Source organism: Malus sylvestris, chromosome 5, assembly GCF_916048215.2.
Source record: "Malus sylvestris chromosome 5, drMalSylv7.2, whole genome shotgun sequence".
Lineage (NCBI taxonomy): Eukaryota > Viridiplantae > Streptophyta > Magnoliopsida > Rosales > Rosaceae > Malus > Malus sylvestris.
This window is the reverse complement of record NC_062264.1, coordinates 33,989,651-34,011,694: the sequence shown is the minus strand read 5'-3', so window position 1 is coordinate 34,011,694 and position 22,044 is coordinate 33,989,651. Positions and strand designations below refer to the sequence as shown.

Sequence of the window (22,044 nt, the reverse complement as noted above, 5' to 3'; positions counted from 1 at the left end):
AGTAGGACAAGTACTAGTTACACAGTACCAGGATTGTCCTACTATTATTCAAATAGGTCAGAACTGTCGACGTCCTCTAGCCACCAACATCAAGCTTACTTAATACATGGAGGGGCGCAAAACAGAAAACGTGAGTGGGCAAAAACAATTGTTTTACAAAACCATTTCATTTATCAACATATCTAACCCCTCGCTGTAAAACATGTATTATTTTCCCAGAATCAAGATATAAGCATATACATATATATCTGAAATCATAATAAATCAGTTCATGTCACATAGTCATATTCATATGTATGCCATGCCAAAATATAACAAAGTAAGCTATCCAAGTAAGTTTAATTTCATAGAAGTATGATATGTTAGCCGAAACTCCTGTGGTAGTCTGTACGGTTGAATTCATAGCTTAAAACTCAATCTAGCCGGAGTCATTACTATAACCTATACGGCAATACTGCACATAAGTCGGAATCCATGGAAAGGGTCTGTACGACAAGGTTGGGTGTAATATAATTATACTCAATTTTACTCTCTCAATGCTAGCTGTGCGATAATACGTTAGTCACCTACAAGTCGGAACCACCTATAGTGGTCTGTACGACAAGACTGTGCACCTAAGTGGATCCAATGTGAGCATATGGTGCGGGAGGTGACATAATATACAGGCCTATGCCAACTCTCTCTATGGCTAAATCGCAATCACCCAAGTGCAGGTTATGAGCTATCGTTTCTCAATCACATCTCACATAGCCAGCCAAACATGTTCGTCACACTTCTCAATTCCTCAATTAAACTTAAATGTCATTTATTTCATCTCATATATTGAATGGATGCACCTAACATTTCATTAGGCTGCCTACGTACCCTAAACAGGGATCAAGCCGTTCGTAGTGCACATGTTCAAACATAACTTACCTGAACTTATCTGTGCCTCCACAGCACCACTATTATATATATATATATATATATGCAACTATGAGTGCATATTCAAAATATAAAAGCATTTGGCATAATATTTCAAAGCATACTTTCTTTAAAAATGCATTTATGAGAACTAAATCAAGTACATAAATATATACTGAAAACAAAAGCCCACTCATTGATATGTTGAAGGGTCGTAGCCCCCGAGTCGCCCGTGGATACGCTCGTCCTCGGGATAAGTCTCACCTATATGCGAATTAACTATAAAAATGTTATTTTAAAGCATATAGGCAAAACTAGCTAATAACTTCTCATACATTGCTCAAAATAGGTATATGAATATACCACAGTGATCTACTCGACGTCGCGAACTTCGAGATATTTTTAAAATAATTTTCCTAGGACCCACACGCCCTCACGCGCCAGGGAGGCCACGGTGCCACGCGCCCCCCACGCACATCATCTTCTTCGTCTAGACGCCGGAAAACTCGCCGACGCCGGAAAACTGGGCAACCCTGCAATCGATGATTTCTCACTCGATTCTACACCATTTTTCATGAAATTTTCACCAGAACTTCACAAATTTCGAGAGGAAGAAGGTTATACCTTTTAAAACTTCCAAATCCTTGGAAAACTCATCGGGACAATTTCACCAAAACCGGCCACCTTCGAACCTCGTGATCCCGACGTCCAAAACCTTCAAACGAAGCACTCCGAGCTTCCTTGGGACCTCACTAAGCTCGCTATAAGCTTGGATTGTCCTAAAACACAACCATTTAAAAGTTCATGAATAGTGCTCAACTCGGAGCTTGAATTTTCAACGTGATATCGAACAAGTTCTTACCTGAAATGGGTACTTTTGAACTCGTATGGTCCTCATGAACACAATGGTACCATTTTCTTCCTCGATCGGTGAAGATTTGGCTTGGTTTGACCTTGTCCGTACGAAGGAGAGGGAAGAGAGAGTGAGTCCGAGAGAGAAAGGGTGCACCGGAGTGAGAGAGAGAATGAAGGTGATGTGGATGTGTGTGTGTGGTCCAACCTACACACCAATCATAACTAACCAAGGTTAAGTTCTCATTCTCATTGGCCCCAAAACTTCGGAAAATAATCACATTGGTCCATTTCTAAAACTTGTCACATACGACTCATAATGCCACAAACGCTCAAGGGTATTTTAGTCTTTTCACATCAACGATAACAAAATAATGTATATTTCCAGGACGGGTTGTGACAAATTTGATGACTGACGTGATAATGTCAAATTTTCTCTTCTTCCAACTTATATGTTATTTATTATAAATAATATTTGTAGCATTCATTTTAAAAAATAATTCATTAAAATAAAATTTAAAATTTAAAATTGATACATCAATGAGACGCACACTATAAAATAATTAAAAATATTATTTAACAGCACATTACTCAATCTCATATGTTAAAGTTGACACCCTCACTTAGTACTCTTCACTTTGAAGTGAGAGATTTTAAATTCAACTCTGATCAAAGACGAATTTGAATCACATTATTGCTAGCTCATTACGAGGCTTTAGCCCACTTCCTTATCCCTTAGTGTCGATAATATCATTTATTAAAAAAAATTTTAACAACAAAAAGTTCATCTATCGCAAGTAATCCTTTATCGTAGTGATGAAAAGAAATTGACCCTTCGCATACCGGCTAAAGTTTTTTTCTATCTTTAAATTTGATTGAGTTACATTCCATCAAAAGATTTGATATCTTGTTTGAATACAAACCACACGCTACAAAACATATTTTTTCTTTGAGGAATAAAAAACAGTGGCGTCAAGTGGGTTCCAAATACCAGTGGGTCATAATAATTATGATAAAGAAAGAGGTCACAAAGTGACAAAAGTGACACAAGATAAGTTCAAGTAGGAGAGTCTCTTCTCTTCTTCCTGTGCACCCTCCTTCACCCCTCTCTCCCCCCCCCCCCCCTTCTTTCTACACCTTTATCCACACTTTTCAAACTCTCTCTTTTTCACGAGCAATGCCTGCAAAAAGCTAGGGTTTATCTCTCCCTCTCTCCCTCTCTCTCCACCCCTCTCTCCCCGAATCCCCTAAAGCATCCGCCTTTAAGGCTCCAACCCTCTCTTCTCCCCTGTCGGTGGTTCAATCAACTCCCTCTCTCTGTGGGTTTCCGCCATAGCCAGCTCTGCAGCTCAATCTCCATCTCCCCCATTTCAATTTGTTCCGGAAGCGACTGATGCAGCAGCAGCAGCAAAAGCGTCTATTTTTGGTATGTGAATTGGGACTACTTGCTGTGGGTTTTCATAGACACAGATATTCGCGTCTGAAAAGCTAGTGAGACATTATTTCAATAAAGCGGAATATTTGCCAATTTTCTATCCGTGCTTTTTAGCTTTTGAATGTCTGGGTTTTGGTTGCTTTATTTATTGGAAGCTTGCATGTGAAGCAATGCGAGAGCTGACTCACTCACTGAAAGAAGAACGTGATTGAATTTACTTGTTGGTTTTGGTTCGGGAGGTTGGAGATTCTAGATCTTGCTCCAAACCCGTGAATTTCAGCTGATTTTACCGCTTTCCAGCTTGATATTTTAGCGGATCAGGATTTCGGTTGCTCTCGGTTCTATGGACTTCATTGATGATTTAGCATCTCAGAGTTTGGGTTGTTACCAATTTCAGTTTCCGGTTTCGAATCTATGGTTATAGATATCAGGGTCTGTATTCGACAATAATCTGCTTCTCTGGTGAACCCATAAGTTCATATTTTGTAGTGATGGAGGATATAGGGTTGTTTAGACAAGCTTGGAAATGGCTGCAGTCACAGAAACACATTTATTCACGATCGGGAACTGCGATCGGTGGGTGTGGAGATAAAATCGGGATGTTTGTAGAACGGCATTGGCCGATGGTGTGCAGTGGGTGCGCCAGGACAGGGAGGCTGTTGATCCTGTTGTTGATTTATTGGTGGGACTGCATCATAAGAGGTTTTCAATCCTTTATTGGGTTGGGTTCTGCAGCTTTGCTCCTTATAATGTGGAGTTGCTTTCTCAGTTTGACTTCAATTTCTTGCTTGGTTTATGTACTTCTTAGTATGGTATGTTTCCTTGGTATTTCCTTTTTTACTCTTGAGCATTTAGTTGTTTTTTTTTTCTTTCAATGCTTCGTCTTCTATTACAGCCATTTAATTTGATTATTAGATGGGAAAGATATGCAGCAATTTCAGACCCATAAAAGAATTATGTATCCTTTAAAGATATAACTGGTTATAAAGTCTGACAGATGTTTTCTTATAGGGGTAGTGTAGAAGTAATGTTTTTCATGGACAGTTTATGATGTGCAACTTTAGCGCTTAGGTATTTCTGGAGAAGATTTTAGGAGTGCAAAAAATGATGAAAGGATAGGCTGCAACACTGGTGGATGTTTACTCATGAGGTCAACCAGGACACGTAAATATCAAGGTTGTAGGGTATGTAGAATTACAGAAGCTTGGTTTAAGAATTCAGGTTCCAGGTCTATTGTGAACTGAATATTTCAAGTTTGACGCTGTCTTATCGAAGACTTAGTAGAAAATACTTCAGGTTGCCAGAATAGGGTCTTAAATGGAAAAAAAAAATACACAAAAGAAAGTATTTATCAAAGGGTGGTGCTATCCACATGCCCATTTTTACGTCTCACACACCCATCTCAATTTTCGGCTGTCAGATCGAATGAATTGAAGAAGATCAATTGACAAAAATTAACAAGGGTGTGTGAGAAGTAAAAATGGGCATGTGAATAGCGCTACCCTTATAAAAAATCTAACGAATAATGTAGAAAATTTTCATACTTTAGATACCAATATATAGTACTTGTGCCAAGGTTTGTAACTTTGTGGAACATGCATAGTGTTTTTTCCTAGAACTACTTAATGCAGAGTGACATAACTTAGAATAATGGATAGCCATGAGATGACAGTAGTGAATTTTTTCGTTAAGTTTGTGGAACCATCATAGTGTTCTTTTCTTAGAATTACTTAATGCAGGGTGACATAATTTGGAATAATGGATATCTATGAGATGACAGTAATGGTTTTTTTGTAACTCAAACATACATAATTATGGTATATTTACTTAAATTATTTACATTGCTACAGAACAAACTGTGACTTACAGTTGGGTCCAATATTTCAGGGAGCTGCTGGAGCTGCTGTCCAGTACTTGGGTTACACTCCAGGACTTTTTATTGTAGGGATCTTCGCTATTCTGATTTTATGGATGTACGCTAACTTTTGGATAACGGGAATCTTATTTATAGTTGGAGGTATTCTAATTTTTTTGTGAAATCTGAATTATAACTTGATGCAATACAATATTCTTTTGATTTCTACGTGGCTATCATTGTTCTCACTGTACCCATGTTGCCGTTATTTGTGCTCTATGAAATATGCCAGGGTGCATATGTACCACACATAAATGAATATGTACCTAAAAGAAAAACATGAACAAAAATAGTTCTGGCATCCATAGTTGAGTTTAGCAGCCTTGCTGCAATCTGTTGGATGATTTCCCATTCAATATGATATCTAGGAATAATGCAAGAACTGAGGGGATATCCTTAGCCTTCTGACCGCATCAACCTAGAAGATTGTAATTTATCTTAGAAATCATCCTACCAAAACAGATTATAATAGAAAAAGTTTTAAGTTCAATTATTTATTTTATTAGAGAAACTGTCGACGAACTCTTATTAATGTTTCAATTTGAAATAGAGGATATGTGAATTGTATAGAATTTTGAGAATTAACTCTCTTTTAACGTAGTGAGAGATTCATAATGCTGATAAGATTTGTCCCTTGATGTTCTCATGTTGCTGAGTAGGTGGCTAATGATATAGAAATAGATACTTGTGATTGTCATAGTGGGGAAGGTAATATAGCAGAGGGGAGGCACCAGGCCTGAAACAAAGAAGTCAAAACTTTAAAGCTCTCGTATTCTTGTTTTAGAACACGTGTCTCGTGCTTTTGCTATTTCCTTCATTTAATTAGTGTCCTCATGCGTGGGCAGTTTTGTACTAAACAATCTTGGGTAATAGTTCCAAGACTTAAGCATTTAGAGGTCATATAAGTGGATCAGCATTCTGATATATAGTGGCTTTTCTATTGATTTTGAAAATACTAAAAACTCTATTACAAATGCAGGTTATTTGTTCTCCCTAAATCATGCACGGTTGCTGGTCTTGATGGCAACTGTTTATGCTATTTATTGTGTCAAAGTTCAAGTTGGATGGCATGGTGTAGTTCTCTCAATAAACCTTGCATTTTTCTCTAATGATGCATTAAATTATGTGCTCCAATGGTGTGATAAAGTGAGCGAAAGCACACACTTCGAAGAGCAAAAGCAATCAGAAACAATTATGGAGGATGATTTTTCTGGGGAATTTGAATACTCTATTCCTACTGATGAACCTGAAAAGCTGCACTCATGTAACTCATCTAGCACGCCAGCTACTTCAACTATTATAAATGACCGAAAAGAATCTTTCCCTATTAAGGTGGTCAAAGAGGAAAAAAGTTCAGCTGATGAAATGAAAAAGATTTTGGACAGTATTGATCATTATGAAGCACTAGGATTTCCTCGCCACAAAAAAATTGATGCAGCAATATTGAAAAAAGAATACCGGAAGAAGGTGGATATTACCTTTCCCTTCTTTCTTCTGTTTCATCAATGGGAGTTCTCTCTTTTTCCCTCTTATTTTATGTATGAATTGTGAAATTGTTTATGTGAAGTAGAGGAAGTACATTATTTTTACCATTTGACTAAGAAGTGGTAGCATTAGTGTCTGAATACAATTTTGAAGAATCTGATGTGCAGTTGAGTTATATTGTGCGTGATTATCTCTTGTATAGGCCATGCTTGTGCATCCTGATAAAAATATGGGAAGTGCATTAGCAAGTGAAGCGTTTAAGAGAGTTCAATGTGCATTTGAGGTAATTATACATACTTGTTATTCGAGTTGTATAGTAATCATTGCATGTCTGAAATGAGAATTATAAGACCTAAATAATGTCTTCATTGTGATTCTGTATGTGCCTGTCACAATGACGCATTTTTAGGTTCTCTCTGATTCCACAAAGAAGAGAGACTATGATGAGCAGTTGCGGAAGGAAGAATCCAAGACTAAGAGTGTGTGCCAGAAGTCCTATGGTACTTCACATCAGGTGAGCTATGTTATTTGATCGTAGATTTAGAGCTTATTTGGATGTGCTTTTAAAATGACTGAAAGCGCTTTTGGCAAAAATATTTTTAGAACTAATCTTTGGTAAAGATGCAAGTAAATCCTGAAAAAGTACTTAAAGTGCTTCTTGGAAGAAGCACATAACTAATGCTTCTTACAAAAAGCATTTTAAGTGCTTTTGAAACCCAAAAATATTTTCTCTAAAAGCACATCCAAACGAGCCCTTAGTTGTTTAGTGTCATGCACTTTCCTGAGATTTATCTGATTGTCATTTTGATGGAGGTCATCAATAACTCTAGATACGAGAGCCGTTATAATATTTCTAGGGTTAATCTCAGTTTACTACCCTGAAGTTTCCTAGTTTTCAACATTTGGTACATCAATTTTTTTTCATCTCAGAATGGTACCTAAAGTCATAATTTTGGGACACTTTCATACATTTGGTGACGTGGTGCCCACGTGGACAATGAGTGAACACCACGTGTCAATATGGGCGCATTTAGACATTAAAAATTAAAAAATAATAAAAATCTGGGCAGCGCTGTACTCCCTTTTCATATCCACCCAACCCCTTTCACTTTATTTGTCCCTATTTGGCACCTGGGATCCGAATCCACAACGAATGCAGAAAAAAAAAATCCAAATCAGACCAAATCTTGCATAACAGATGGCAGAACAGAGGCCATGTTCAATGCAAAAATCGAAAGAAAATTTGAAAAGATTAAAAAATCGGTTTGGCTGCTGGGTTTGTGCTCCCCACCACTGTCTTCTCCGGCTGCTGGGTTTTGTTCTTCACCGCCGTCAAATCTGGTAGGTGTGACTCTCTGGCCGTAAATCTAGGTTTGGTTGACCATCGGCCGTCAAATGGGTGGGGTTGGGGTATGGTGGTGAGGGAGAGGTTGTTCGGGTATGGAAGGATCAGGGGAGAGAAGAGTGGAGTCAAAGAGGGAGGGGGAAGGTTGGATGTGTGGGGGATTGAAGAGGGTTGGGTGGGCGCAGAGGAGAGAAGGGAGGGTTGGGTGGGTGCAGGAGGGAAGGGAGGGAGGGTTGGGCTGCCCAGATATTTTAACCCTTTTTTTTAATATTTACATGGGCCCATATTGACACGTGGCGTCCAATCAGTGTGCATGTGGGCGTCATGTCACCGGCTGATTTAACAGCAATCTTAATGGATGTATGAAAGTGTCCCAAATTTATGACTTCAGGTACCACTCTGGAATAAAAAAAAGAACTTGATGTACCAAATGCTAAAAACCAAGGGTAGCAAACTGAGATTAACCCATATTTCTATATTGTCTTAGTAATTGCGAATTCAAAATATATTAATTAAATTTTCTATGGTGCATAATTTCCAATTTATATCAATTATGCAATGTAGAAGAAGCTATCTTTTTTTATAGCTGTCTGCATTGTACTTCCACATCTTATTGTCCGATGATAAATCTGTATTTCACTGGGTCATTTTTCCGAGTCAATTTACTGCTTTTGTTATATAACCCCTATTTAATTGTGTATAAGCAGGATGGTCCAGATTATTTTTCTGAAGAGTCGAGACGTATACAGTGCACTAAGTGTGGAAATTCGCATATATGGATATGCACAAACAGAAGCAAGGCCAAGGCTAGATGGTGTCAGGTCTGACATTATTCTCTATTTGTTGCTGTTCTTTTTAACTAATTTCAATGTCAAATATGTTACTTTTCTCATTTTTTTTGCATCATTGCTGTATGCATCTGATGTATTGGATCCATTGTGCAATTAGGATTGCTGTCAATATCACCAAGCAAAGGATGGAGATGGATGGGTTGAGTACAAAGGAACTTTAGTATTTAATAGGCCACATAAGGTATTTTACACAGTACTTTTTGTGTTATTTTTCCAAGCTTAATTGTGTATACCTTGAGAGTTTTTACCTGAACACCTTTTTCTCACCCTATGCAAATGGTTCTGCTGTCCTCACATGCATTTATCAATGCGTTAAACAACAAAACAATTTTTCACTGAAGCGAGTTGCATGTCAGAACTGCAGAAATGACTATAAATAAAGGTAGGAATTTGAGAGTTAGAAGTTCAGAATTCAAATGCTTAAATGGTGCTCTCGTGACTTTCAGGGATGAGATCCAGCTTTCAAGGGCTCTCGTGACTTTCACACGCATTCCCTGTTTCTATAATGCATGTTAATATCTTCATAACACTGATTTGCATGATTTGTTAAGCTGAATCATTTCCCTCGTTGCAGACATGTACATTTAAGCATCCCTTATGATTTTTGTTGTCTTTGTTGTTTTTTTTTCTTTTCATTTAGGTGGAAATACCACGGGCCTTCGTCTGTGCTGAGAGCAAAATCTTTGATGTATCTGAATGGGCTATTTGTCAGGTAATGGTTTTAATCAGGATATAATATCTAAGTTCTGCAAGCTTGTCCTTGTTCTACAGTCTGCATGTTTTGTACCCTATACAGCGGTGGAACTGCAAAATTACATGAATCAGGCAAATTGCCTCAAAAGCATCATTCTTATTTAAAACTTGATCTGGAAAGTATTCAAATTTGAGTAGAACAGTGAGCGAGCGGACCCAGTTACCTGGCAGACATCCTACTGAACCTTGTAGCACAGAAGACACTATATTGGAAGGACTTTTAATTGTTCCTTGGACTAATAGAACAAGTACCCTTGATCCATGATTATGTTTTTGGTGTGCATCTCTACTTTGTGCCAGGGAGAAACGAGGTTGGTATCTTATCGCTTCAACTTGTTCCATGCAGGGAATGGCGTGCAGGCCCAACACTCATAGGCCTAGCTTCCACGTTAACATGGTTGGTTTGGAGAAAACTCAAAGATCCAACTCAAGTAGATTCCCGTGGGATTTGGATGCTGAAATGATGGATGAAGATGAAGAAGAATTTGAGGTGTGGCTTCAGCAAGCTCTGGCCTCTGGCCTCTTTTGTGAGTCCTCTAAACGCCGAAAGAGCTGGAGTCCATTCAAGTTGCCCCAGAGAGTGAAGAGGCAATCGCGAAGAACGTCATGCTGAGCAGCTTAAGAGGGCTATGCCGGAAGATGTTCCCATCTCAAGAAAGAGCAAATGATTTTTCAGGATGTAGTGAGGATTTGTCAAGATACTGATTAATAGGTTTGTTGCTAGTGTCACCAAACGAAGGTTGGTGCTTAACAAAGAAGGGGAATGGTTGAGTGTCTTGAAAATTAAGACCAAAGATTGACACGCTTTGTATCTCGACCCAAAGGGTTAGGGCCTGATTTCAGGCATAAGAGCTCAGGTTTTTGTTGCTCTTGTTGCACATTTACTTTAACCCCATACTTCCAATCACATCTGACATATGTTAATCTCAAAGTGTTCTACGGATGAAAAGCCACCACCAACTGTTCAACTTTTTGTACATATTTATCTCCTCAATAAAATTTTTACTCCGTTTATTTTAGTGTTACTTTCATGGAATGCGTAATTGAGTTATTTTTTACTTTCGTTGTGTTTGATAACGCATTCGGAAATGAAAGTACGTGGGCTCTACGTTACCATGCATAATGGAGTTATTCCGATTTTTGACTTTCCTATCCCCAACTTGTTCAATTCGCGACTTTTTCCGTCCAAGTAAGTAAACATGACTTTTCGTATTCTAAATACGTAAACATGCTATCATTTTATTGGCTATTCTCCACCAAAGAAGAAAAACAATCTATATCATTGTCAAACAAATAGGAGATTGTGCTAGCAGCAATGTAGGAAACTTGGAACTTGGAAAATTAAAGAAGGATCTCTAGTACTAGAAAACTAGCGTATAGACATAACACTTCCGCCTAATCTCAATCTTACTCATAAACAAATTTTGATTATTTCTTGTTTATATCTAAGAGTAAAAGGCTTTGTTGTTGTTGTATATCTAAGAGTAAAAGAAAGGGTGACTCGGATTCCAGTAACAAATCTATTAATACCAGCAAAATCGGGAACCACGTTCAAATTACAAAAGCTGCCTCCAGCATCGTTTTCCATGTACTCTACAAGATACTTGCACTGCTCCTCGCCATTCGTCTGCAACATCATAAGATTGAAGGGGAAGAGAGATTAGATCAATTACAAACTAGCTGAAAACAGTAAATGCATATCACGATGTCTTTCTCATGAGGCACCTCGTAGCTGCAATTTGGAAACACAGTGTGTTTTGCTTTCACTCGGACCTCATTTTTACTTTCTAAAGTTCTAGCAAAACGAGGAATGGACGGGATCTGAAGCCTAGACTACACAATTTATAGCATACAAAAATATGTAGATCAAATCCCCTCCCTTTTAGTGTAGATAATATCGTTGTTCAAAAAAAAAAATATTTAAATTACATGGGACGTACTAAGTAGTCTAAAGATGTCAAGGCTTAAAAGGCAAGGTTTAGGCCCTGCCCATTTTAAATCAGGTTGGATAAAGCTCGACTCTAAAACTGTATCGGGCTAGCCCACCACCAAAAAATAGGGTTGGGCTTTAAGCCGGCCCATCAAGCCTGGATCCTTTTTATAGGCCTAGTACTGAAAAGCAATTGAGAAGTACCGTTTCTTCACGCCAGGACATGTAATAAGCGGACGATGACTTTCTAGGCAAGAAACGACATGCCCCGTAGGCTTATTAGCTTTATTTTAGGCATGGAACGACATTCCACCTGATTGCATTTTATGTTTTGTTTGTTCTTTTTCCTTTTTGTAAGACTTCGTAATAGTCAAATAAAAGATAGTTTGATCTTTCGATTAACGTTCTTAAAATTTTAATGTTTAATAGAATCACAGTTTGTTTATTTATTTGATACTTGTTAAATAGCTAAACGATCTTAAAATTGGTTAATTTTTAGTAGATTTGACCTTTGAAGAATGACTTAAAAAATCTACAGTGTGGATCATTTTGTAACATTGCACGATAAAAAAAAAGTCAGTAATGTAGAATAAAAAATTTCAAATAAGAAGACGTTGACATTCCTCTTTAAAATTTGAACACGTTTCTCTTTGAAATTTGAACTCGTAACCTCTCCAAATAAATTGAAGACAAGATGCTATCAAATGATCGTTTGCATAACCCTATGGTTTGAATTTCAACAGTTCGCCATGTATGTCATTTATTTTTTACACGTAGAACTTTGACATATATACAAAAACATTATTTATTTTCTCAAATACAGACATATTTAATAAATAAACTTGGTACAAATAGTCGTTTGGCAATCCACCATTGGAGATGTGAACAGTGTCAGCTGTCAACTCAGTTGAGTCAAAATTGTCAATAGTCCATGGCTGACTTGCCAAACCAAAGGTGTTGGGTCAATCAAGAAACCCAAGTCTTTGAATTTACTTTGATTTTTCCATCTTCTCTGCATAATTTTTTGTATTAATTTCTTTGGATAAAGCATGCAATCTCAGAACAACGATGCAAGCCTTGACAAGTGTTTTTATGTGCTTGTTCTTCTTATTCTCCCTCCAAAGAATCTCAGCTGCAACTGCACTGGTCACGATCACTCCGAGTGGATATATAAGAGATGGCGAAACTCTGGTTTCAGTAGGTGGAAGCTATGAACTGGGATTCTTCAGCCCTGGTAAATCGAAAAGCCGGTACTTGGGAATATGGTACACTGCTTCTGCTGATGCAGTTGTGTGGGTGGCCAACAGAGAAACACCACTTGGTGATTCTTCAGGACTTTTGAAGCTCACGGAGCAAGGAGTTCTAGTCCTCCTGAATAGCTCAAACAGCATTGTGTGGTCATCGAATTCATCAAGAATTGCGGGGAATCCAGTATCGCAACTATTGGATTCTGGAAATCTTGTGGTGCAAGATGGGAAAGAAACTAACCCGGATAACTTCTTGTGGCAGAGTTTTGATTATCCTTGTGACACATACCTACCGGAAATGAAGCTTGGTTGGGACTTGGTTACCGGTTTAGAGAGGTATCTCTCGTCTTGGAAGAGCACAGAAGATCCTTCTCCGGGAGCGTTTTCGGGACGAGTGGATCTGCGTGGCTTACCACAATTTTTAATTATGAAAGGAGATAAGATACAAGCCAGACGAGGGTCATGGAATGGCCTTTATTTGACAGGATACGGATATGATGTCACACATCCAGATCCAATATCTGGGACTGAATTTGTGATGAACAAGGACGAGGTCTATTATGAGTACAGGCTCCGGAACATGTCAGTGTTCTCGAGATATGTATTGAACCCATCAGGAGTCTCAGAGAAGTTCACATGGGTGTCCCAAACACAGAGTTGGGAACTTGCCTTTTCATTCCTAGCAGATCGGTGTGAAAAGTATGCCTTGTGCGGTCCATTTTCTAGTTGCAGTATCAATAGTAACTCTGCAATATGTGCATGCTTGAAGGGATTTGTACCAAAATCTTTGAAAGATTGGAATTCGGGATATTGGTCTGATGGATGTGTTCGAAGGACTCCGTTGGCCTGCAGCGATGGAGATGGCTTCGTAAAGTATAGTGGGATTAAATTGCCAGACACATCCTCCTCATGGTTTGATAAAAGCATGAGCCTTAGTGAATGCAAGGGATTATGTTGGGGAAACTGCTCATGCACGGCGTGTGCAAATCTAGACATCAGGGAGGGAGGAAGTGGCTGCGTGCTTTGGTTTGGTAACCTCATCGACATAAAAGAATTCACTCCCGGCGGTGGTCAAGACCTCTATATACGGGTGGCAGCTTCAGAACTAGGTACGTCTTAGACCCTTATCTGCAATTATGCAAAGTAGGGTTTAAATAAGTTAATGTTAGAACCACAGTTACTGGAACACTACGAGCACATGCAAAGTTTGTTTTATACGGATATTTCAGATCATGTTAAGAAAAAGAGCAATTTCAACAAGAGACAGCTACTAGCAATTCTCCTCAGCTCTGCAGTTTTTCTCGTGGGATTGCTTGTTGGAATGATATTGTACATACGGATGAAGAAACTCAGATATGAAGGTAACCATTTTCAGACACATTAAAAATGCATTAGATAAGGTAGTATTTAATTTCGATAGTGTAGCTAACTGTTCGCATCTTTTTGTCCACGCTGAAGAGATCTCCTACTATTTCAGGACACAGAAGAAAGGATTGCAGAGACGAATACCTTGGAGAAGACGGGGAAGAGATGGAGTTACCACTGTTTGACTTGACCACCATAGCTAAAGCCACTGACAACTTTTCAAGCTGTAACAAGCTGGGAGAAGGTGGCTTTGGACCTGTGTACAAGGTAACATAAATTCATGCAATCAAAATTAGCTAAATTGCTATACAAAATTTAAGTCTTTTCGAAATGATGGTCAATAGGGTACCCTGATAGGAGGAAAAGAAATTGCAGTAAAGAGGCTTTCAAAGAATTCCGGACAAGGAATGAAAGAGTTCAAAACTGAAGTTATACTCATAGCCAGACTTCAGCATCGCAATCTTGTTAAGCTTCTCGGTTGTTGCATTCAAAAAGATGAAAAGATTCTAATATATGAATTCATGCCCAACAAAAGCTTGGACTTCTATATTTTTGGTACGATCCTTCATTTTCAACCTTATTATACTAGGATTCAATGTGGCATTGACATAACAAGCTTAAAGTTTCTTCAGATCAGGAGGGACAAAAATTGCTCGATTGGCCTAAGTGCTTCCACATTATCAGTGGAGTTGCTCGAGGGCTTCTTTATCTTCACCAAGACTCTAGATTAAGGATTATACATCGAGATTTGAAATGTAGTAATATTTTGCTAGATAATAATATGAACCCGAAGATTTCAGACTTCGGCCTGGCTAAAACATTCGGCGGTGACCAAAGTCAGGCCAATACAAACAGAGTGGTTGGAACCTAGTAAGCATGCTTAGATTTGTTTTGTGGTTTATATTTTGATTGTTTTGCTTTTGAAATTCTTTCTCACTGGTCACTGCATATTGATCTGGCAGTGGTTATATGTCTCCGGAATATACAGCAGATGGAATTTTCTCGATGAAATCTGATGTGTTTAGCTTTGGAGTCATATTGCTCGAGATGTTGAGTAGGAAGAAGAACAGGGGATTTCGTCATCCAGATCACAACCACAACCTTCTTGGACATGTAAGTTTAACCAACAAGGTGATGATATTTTACATTAAAAAGAATAGTGAATTAGACGGTGCTCTTCGAAGCACGTCTTGTAATGACATGCCATTTCACAGTGTTGAAGGTTTGCAGCAAAGCACCTTTTACATATTAGGCCACTAACATATCATACATGTTTCAATTTGTTTTAAGGCATGGATACTATGGATTCAGGATAAACCACTAGAACTGATCGATAAGAAGTTTTGTGATTTGTGCAACATATATGAAGTGGTAAGGTGTCTTCACGTGGGGCTATTATGTGTGCAAAGAGTACCTGAGGATAGACCAAACATGTCATCTGTGGTTCTAATGTTGAGCAGTGATGTTGCCTTGCCGCCTCCAAAGCAGCCCGGTTTTTACACTGAACAAAGCATCCCTGAATCACCATCAAGGATGCTTCTTTGTTCAGAGAATACTTTCAGCACTGCGTTGATAGATCCTCGGTAGTCTGTAGATCATCATTGAAGTGCTTGTTAATCCTTCAATCTACCATCAGAAAACGTGTTCGGAAGGTTGACATGAAGCTTATAGTCTTTTGCTGGCAAACAATGAGACATGCAATTATAAGTCTGCAAGAAAAATATTTATGATTACAAGTTTAGCTCTTTTGCGAGGTGGAAGCAGAAGACTAGGGTTTCTTTTGCTCTTTTGGGCTCTTTTCTGTTTTACTCTGTTGGCCCGTTTGTGCTTGTACTTAGTTCTCCTTGGGCTTTGGTTAGGGTGCACTTTTGCTTTGTATTAATCTTGTAATTGGACCCTCTTGTGTGTACTTTGTTGGCTGTGCCCTGGAATACTAGTTCTCCAGTTTTCCAAAAAAAAAAAAAAAAAAAAGAGGGAAGAGATTCTGACAATATTCAGAGGCGAAGAAAGGCTGCACTTTCTATCTCCTCTTCAAACAGTAAACAGAGCAAAGCCACAAACTTTACAGAGATTAGAATGAGAACTGGAATTAATAAAACAATGACCGAAAAGTAACATACCTGAGGAGTGAATGATACAGTTTTTCCATCACCGGAAAGCTGGAGTAAGTCGCCAAGAGAGGTCGCAAACGGTCCAAAGGGACAAACCCAGACCCCCGCTCACGATCCCGACGCCTCCCCCTCAAATCCCGACGGCCCCCATGCTTTTTCTCCGACTGTACCCCCTCTCCCACTCATGAAATCGAGGATCCCCACTCCTCCCTCTCACTCTCTCTCGGTCGCTCTGCCTCTGTCTCCCTTTCCCTCTGTCTCTCTATCTCGATCCCAGAGCGGCATGGCCTCCCCTCCCCGAATCCCTCACTGAACGAAGAATGAAATGCAAAATTGAGGCAAGCTCGTAAATAAAGTGAAATTGAGGCAAAATTGCACAGTGCCGTTCCCCCTCCTACTTTAGACTAAAGTAATGGATCGTCTTGGAATAGCACAGAAGATCCTGCTCCAGGAGAGTTTTCGATACTAATGGATCCCCGTGGCTTACCACAGCCAAGTCCTCCATTAAACAATTCCTAAAGATGTAACTGTGCACCTCTTTGCCTGCCCTCAAGCTCTCCAAATCTTTGCAAGCTGGTAACAAACTAGTAATTGTGATCTGATTGGACTTAATTCCTGATTCTTGCATCTGTCCGAGCATTTTCAGCGCCTCTTCCGTCTGCCCGTTATTCAAGCACCCCACCAATAACAGCATTCCATGAAGCACCATCCAATTTAACACCTTCCCTTCTCATCCTAGAAAATAAAGTTACACCCTTTTTGCAATCTCTGTTCGAAAAATACGCAGTTAGATGTACATTCCAGGACACGACATCTCGTCTAGACATCATATCAAATACCAACTGAGCTTGTTTAGTGCTCAGACAACTAGCATAGATATTTACAAGGGCGCTGCTAACCAAAACATTCTCTTCCATTCCATGTCTGACCACAAACCCATGAATCACTCTTTCCAAATTCAAATCTTTCAACTCCGAGCAAGCAGGTAGGATTGAAGAAACTGTTACTATATTGGGTCTCACTCCATTCGCGAAATGCCTCCAAACCGTGTCTGGGCATCCCGCAGTTAACATAACAAGAACACAAAGAGGTCCAAGACACCACATCTTTCACTGCCATGGCATCGAAAACCCTTCTCGCCCCATCAACATACTTTCATTTTCCAAACGTATCGACCATTGCATTGCCCAAAGAGACATCCGAATGAAACCCGAATCGAATTGCATCATCGTGAAGCTCTTTAGCATTTCTAACATCACCACGAGCAGCACACGCCTTAGCAACTGACAGAAGCAGAAGATCTATGGATTCCTTGAGGAACCCATGTCGCGTGTAGCCTGATATGAGCACGGTCCCCGCACGCAGGTCTGGTTCGGGAATTTGATTGAACAGGCGGCGTGCACGTTGTAAATCGCCGGAATTACAGTAGATTTTCAAGAACCTAAGGCTCAGGTGAGGCGGGACGTTGGTGGGTAGCTTTGAAATCATGTGATATTATTGTTTTAAGAGTCACTGATGCTTACCACAATTTTATACCATATTTTTTTACCATCTTAGGTGACAGATGTGTTTGGACAAGCTATATCATTTAATTTTAATATTTTTATTAATTAAAACACTTAATAATCTTAGGTGGAAGAAGGAGACTCCTTGTATACCACAATCATCATTTAATTAACAATATTTTTATTAATTATTGATTAACATTTTGAAATTAAATACTAATTAATTTAGATGATGTAGCTGTTCACATCAAATACCGCCTAAGGTGGTATAGAACTGTGATACAAAAATATGATAAGAATAACATTATTGTTGTTTTAATGGCTTTTGCATCTTGTACTCTGCAGGGAGAAGCTTTGAGTTTGCAAGTGATTTTGAAAAGCAGTTGAGAAGTGTCGTTTCTTCGCGCCAAGACAGGTAATGAGCGACAATGACTGTGACTAGGCGAAACGACACGCTCCGTGTGTTTATTAGCTTTATTTTTAGGCATGGAACGACATTCCACCAGATTGCATTTTATTTTGTTTTGTTTGTTCTTTTTCCTTTTTGTAAGACTTTGTAAAAGCCAAATAAAAAATAGTTTGATTTTTCTATTACCTTGTTAAAACTTCAGTGTTTAATAAATATTATAGTTTGTTTATTTATTGGATAATTGTTAAAAGTGAAACGATCTTAGAGTTTGTTGAGTTTTAGCCGATGAGAAATGCACTCTCAAAATTGAGACTCTATGGACTCTCTGCCACCTCATATTTTTAGTACAATATTATATAATGTTGGCATGAGAATTAAAAAGTGACATAAAAAATTTACTCTTCGAATCATGGTGCAACGTTGCATGATATTTTTAGAACTAATCTTTGGTAAAGATGCAAGTAAATCCTGAAAAAGTACTTTAAGTGCTTCTTGGAAGAAGCACATAACTAATGCTTCTTATAGAAAACATTTTAAGTACTTTTGAAACCCAAAAATATGTTCTCTAAAAGCGCTTTTAGTTATTTTAAAAGCACATCCAAACGAGCCTTTAGTTGTTTAGTGTCATACACTTTCCTGAGATTTATCTGATTGTCATTTTGATGGAGGTCATCAATAACTCTAGATATGAGAGCAGTTATAATATTTCTAGGGTTAATCTCAGTTTTCTACCCTGAAGTTTCCTGGTTTTCAACATTTGGTACATCAAATTTTTTTCATCTCAGAATGGTACCTAAAATCATAATTTTGAGACACTTTCATACATTTGGTTACGTGGTGCCCACATGGACAATGAGTGAACACCACGTGTCAATATGGGCGCATTTAGACATTAAAGATTAAAAAATAATAAAAATCTGGGCAGCGCTGTACTCCCTTTTCATATCCACCCAACCCCTTTCACTTTGTTTGTCCCTATTTGGCACCTGGGATCCGAATCCACAACGAATGCAGAAAAAAAAAATCCAAATCAGACCAAATCTTGCATAACAGATGGCAGAACAGAGGCCATGTTCAATGCAAAAATCGAAAGAAAATTTGAAAAGATTAAAAAATCGTTTTGGCTGCTGGGTTTGTGCTCCCCGCCACTGTCTTCTCCGGCCGCTGGGTTTTGTTCTTCACCGCCGTCAAATCTGGTAGGTGTGACTCTCCGGCCGTAAATCTAGGTTTTGTTGACCACCGGCCGTCAAATGGGTGGGGTTGGGGTATGGTGGTGAGGGAGAGGTTGTTCGGGTATGGAAGGATCAGGGGAGAGAAGAGTGGAGTCAAAGAGGGAGGGGGAAGGTTGGATGTGCGGGGGATTGAAGAGGGTTGGGTGGGCGCAGAGGAGAGAAGGGAGGGTTGGGTGGGTGCAGGAGGGAAGGGAGGGAGGGTTGGGCTGCCCAGATATTTTAACCCTTTTTTTTAATATTTACATGGGCCCATATTGACACGTGGCGTCCAATCAGTGTGCATGTGGGCGTCATGTCACCGGCTGATTTAACAGCAATCTTAATGGATGTATGAAAGTGTCCCAAATTTATGACTTCAGGTACCACTCTGGAATAAAAAAAAGAACTTGATGTACCAAATGTTAAAAACCAAGGGTAGCAAACTGAGATTAACCCATATTTCTATATTGTCTTAGTAATTGCGAATTCAAAATATATTAATTAAATTTTCTATGGTGCATAATTTCCAATTTATATCAATTATGCAATGTAGAAGAAGCTATCTTTTTTTATAGCAGTCTGCATTGTACTTCCACATCTTATTGTCCGATGATAAATCTGTATTTCACTGGGTCATTTTTCCGAGTCAATTTACTGCTTTTGTTATATAACCCCTATTTAATTGTGTATAAGCAGGATGGTCCAGATTATTTTTCTGAAGAGTCGAGACGTATACAGTGCACTAAGTGTGGAAATTCGCATATATGGATATGCACAAACAGAAGCAAGGCCAAGGCTAGATGGTGTCAGGTCTGACATTATTCTCTATTTGTTGCTGTTCTTTTTAACTAATTTCAATGTCAAATATGTTACTTTTCTCATTTTTTTTGCATCATTGCTGTATGCATCTGATGTATTGGATCCATTGTGCAATTAGGATTGCTGTCAATATCACCAAGCAAAGGATGGAGATGGATGGGTTGAGTACAAAGGAACTTTAGTATTTAATAGGCCACATAAGGTATTTTACACAGTACTTTTTGTGTTATTTTTCCAAGCTTAATTGTGTATACCTTGAGAGTTTTTACCTGAACACCTTTTTCTCACCCTATGCAAATGGTTCTGCTGTCCTCACATGCATTTATCAATGCGTTAAACAACAAAACAATTTTTCACTGAAGCGAGTTGCATGTCAGAACTGCAGAAATGACTATAAATAAAGGTAGGAATTTGAGAGTTAGAAGTTCAGAATTCAAATGCTTAAATGGTGCTCTCGTGACTTTCAGGGATGAGATCCAGCTTTCAAGGGCTCTCGTGACTTTCACACGCATTCCCTGTTTCTATAATGCATGTTAATATCTTCATAACACTGATTTGCATGATTTGTTAAGCTGAATCATTTCCCTCGTTGCAGACATGTACATTTAAGCATCCCTTATGATTTTTGTTGTCTTTGTTGTTTTTTTTTCTTTTCATTTAGGTGGAAATACCACGGGCCTTCGTCTGTGCTGAGAGCAAAATCTTTGATGTATCTGAATGGGCTATTTGTCAGGTAATGGTTTTAATCAGGATATAATATCTAAGTTCTGCAAGCTTGTCCTTGTTCTACAGTCTGCATGTTTTGTACCCTATACAGCGGTGGAACTGCAAAATTACATGAATCAGGCAAATTGCCTCAAAAGCATCATTCTTATTTAAAACTTGATCTGGAAAGTATTCAAATTTGAGTAGAACAGTGAGCGAGCGGACCCAGTTACCTGGCAGACATCCTACTGAACCTTGTAGCACAGAAGACACTATATTGGAAGGACTTTTAATTGTTCCTTGGACTAATAGAACAAGTACCCTTGATCCATGATTATGTTTTTGGTGTGCATCTCTACTTTGTGCCAGGGAGAAACGAGGTTGGTATCTTATCGCTTCAACTTGTTCCATGCAGGGAATGGCGTGCAGGCCCAACACTCATAGGCCTAGCTTCCACGTTAACATGGTTGGTTTGGAGAAAACTCAAAGATCCAACTCAAGTAGATTCCCGTGGGATTTGGATGCTGAAATGATGGATGAAGATGAAGAAGAATTTGAGGTGTGGCTTCAGCAAGCTCTGGCCTCTGGCCTCTTTTGTGAGTCCTCTAAACGCCGAAAGAGCTGGAGTCCATTCAAGTTGCCCCAGAGAGTGAAGAGGCAATCGCGAAGAACGTCATGCTGAGCAGCTTAAGAGGGCTATGCCGGAAGATGTTCCCATCTCAAGAAAGAGCAAATGATTTTTCAGGATGTAGTGAGGATTTGTCAAGATACTGATTAATAGGTTTGTTGCTAGTGTCACCAAACGAAGGTTGGTGCTTAACAAAGAAGGGGAATGGTTGAGTGTCTTGAAAATTAAGACCAAAGATTGACACGCTTTGTATCTCGACCCAAAGGGTTAGGGCCTGATTTCAGGCATAAGAGCTCAGGTTTTTGTTGCTCTTGTTGCACATTTACTTTAACCCCATACTTCCAATCACATCTGACATATGTTAATCTCAAAGTGTTCTACGGATGAAAAGCCACCACCAACTGTTCAACTTTTTGTACATATTTATCTCCTCAATAAAATTTTTACTCCGTTTATTTTAGTGTTACTTTCATGGAATGCGTAATTGAGTTATTTTTTACTTTCGTTGTGTTTGATAACGCATTCGGAAATGAAAGTACGTGGGCTCTACGTTACCATGCATAATGGAGTTATTC

General features: G+C 38.8%; 3 protein-coding genes across 19 annotated transcripts in view; 2 read left to right on the top strand and 1 right to left on the bottom strand.

The window, feature by feature from the left end:
* Positions 1-2,855: 2,855 nt before the first annotated feature.
* Positions 2,856-21,302, top strand: LOC126623586 (uncharacterized). 10 transcript variants are annotated; one of them, XR_007623806.1, is made up of 11 exons: positions 2,856-4,002; positions 4,255-4,374; positions 5,078-5,207; positions 6,085-6,572; positions 6,793-6,873; positions 7,000-7,104; positions 8,643-8,756; positions 8,884-8,967; positions 9,128-9,168; positions 20,798-20,869; positions 21,257-21,302. XR_007623806.1 is itself a non-coding variant. In XM_050292513.1 (10 exons), exons 1-10 carry the CDS (start codon positions 3,682-3,684, stop codon positions 10,150-10,152), a joined length of 1,782 nt encoding a protein of 593 aa, XP_050148470.1. In that variant the 5' UTR covers positions 2,857-3,681; the 3' UTR covers positions 10,153-10,558. The 10 variants fall into 10 exon arrangements, 4 of the variants coding, with proteins under 4 accessions (XP_050148473.1, XP_050148470.1, XP_050148471.1 ...); XR_007623805.1 differs by lacking the exon at positions 20,798-20,869 and adding an exon at positions 9,427-9,498; XR_007623809.1 differs by having other exon boundaries at positions 9,143-9,168; positions 21,257-21,278.
* Positions 10,759-22,044, bottom strand: part of LOC126623590 (uncharacterized) — a 38,851-nt gene continuing 27,565 nt past the window's right edge. Inside the window, exon 4 of the mRNA XM_050292525.1 lies at positions 10,759-11,166. Within this exon, the coding sequence (XP_050148482.1) occupies positions 10,951-11,166 (216 nt within the window). The 3' untranslated portion in view covers positions 10,759-10,950. The remainder of the gene's footprint in view (positions 11,167-22,044) is intronic.
* LOC126623585 (G-type lectin S-receptor-like serine/threonine-protein kinase At4g27290) overlaps positions 12,522-22,044 on the top strand; it is a 47,789-nt gene continuing 38,266 nt past the window's right edge. For 3 of the 8 annotated variants that reach the window (XM_050292505.1, XM_050292506.1, XM_050292510.1), the window contains exon 1: positions 12,523-13,052. In XM_050292505.1, the coding sequence (XP_050148462.1) occupies positions 12,538-13,052 (515 nt within the window). In that variant the 5' untranslated portion in view covers positions 12,523-12,537. Of the gene's footprint in view, positions 13,826-13,945; positions 14,078-14,193; positions 14,349-14,425; positions 14,637-14,713; positions 14,952-15,043; positions 15,195-15,371; positions 15,881-22,044 lie in introns of those variants that run through there. The other 5 variants (XR_007623803.1, XM_050292511.1, XM_050292512.1 and 2 more) reach the window with 5 other exon arrangements.

Excerpts from the sequence above, each read along its gene's own strand:
- LOC126623586 (XM_050292513.1), top strand. The coding sequence starts at position 3,682 with ATGGAGGATATAGGGTTGTTTAGACAAGCTTGGAAATGGCTGCAGTCA. Across the intron at positions 4,003-4,254 it reads TTTATGTACTTCTTAGTATG|CGCTTAGGTATTTCTGGAGA; the intron begins GTATGTTTCCTT and ends GTGCAACTTTAG. Across the intron at positions 8,757-8,883 it reads CCAAGGCTAGATGGTGTCAG|GATTGCTGTCAATATCACCA; the intron begins GTCTGACATTAT and ends TTGTGCAATTAG.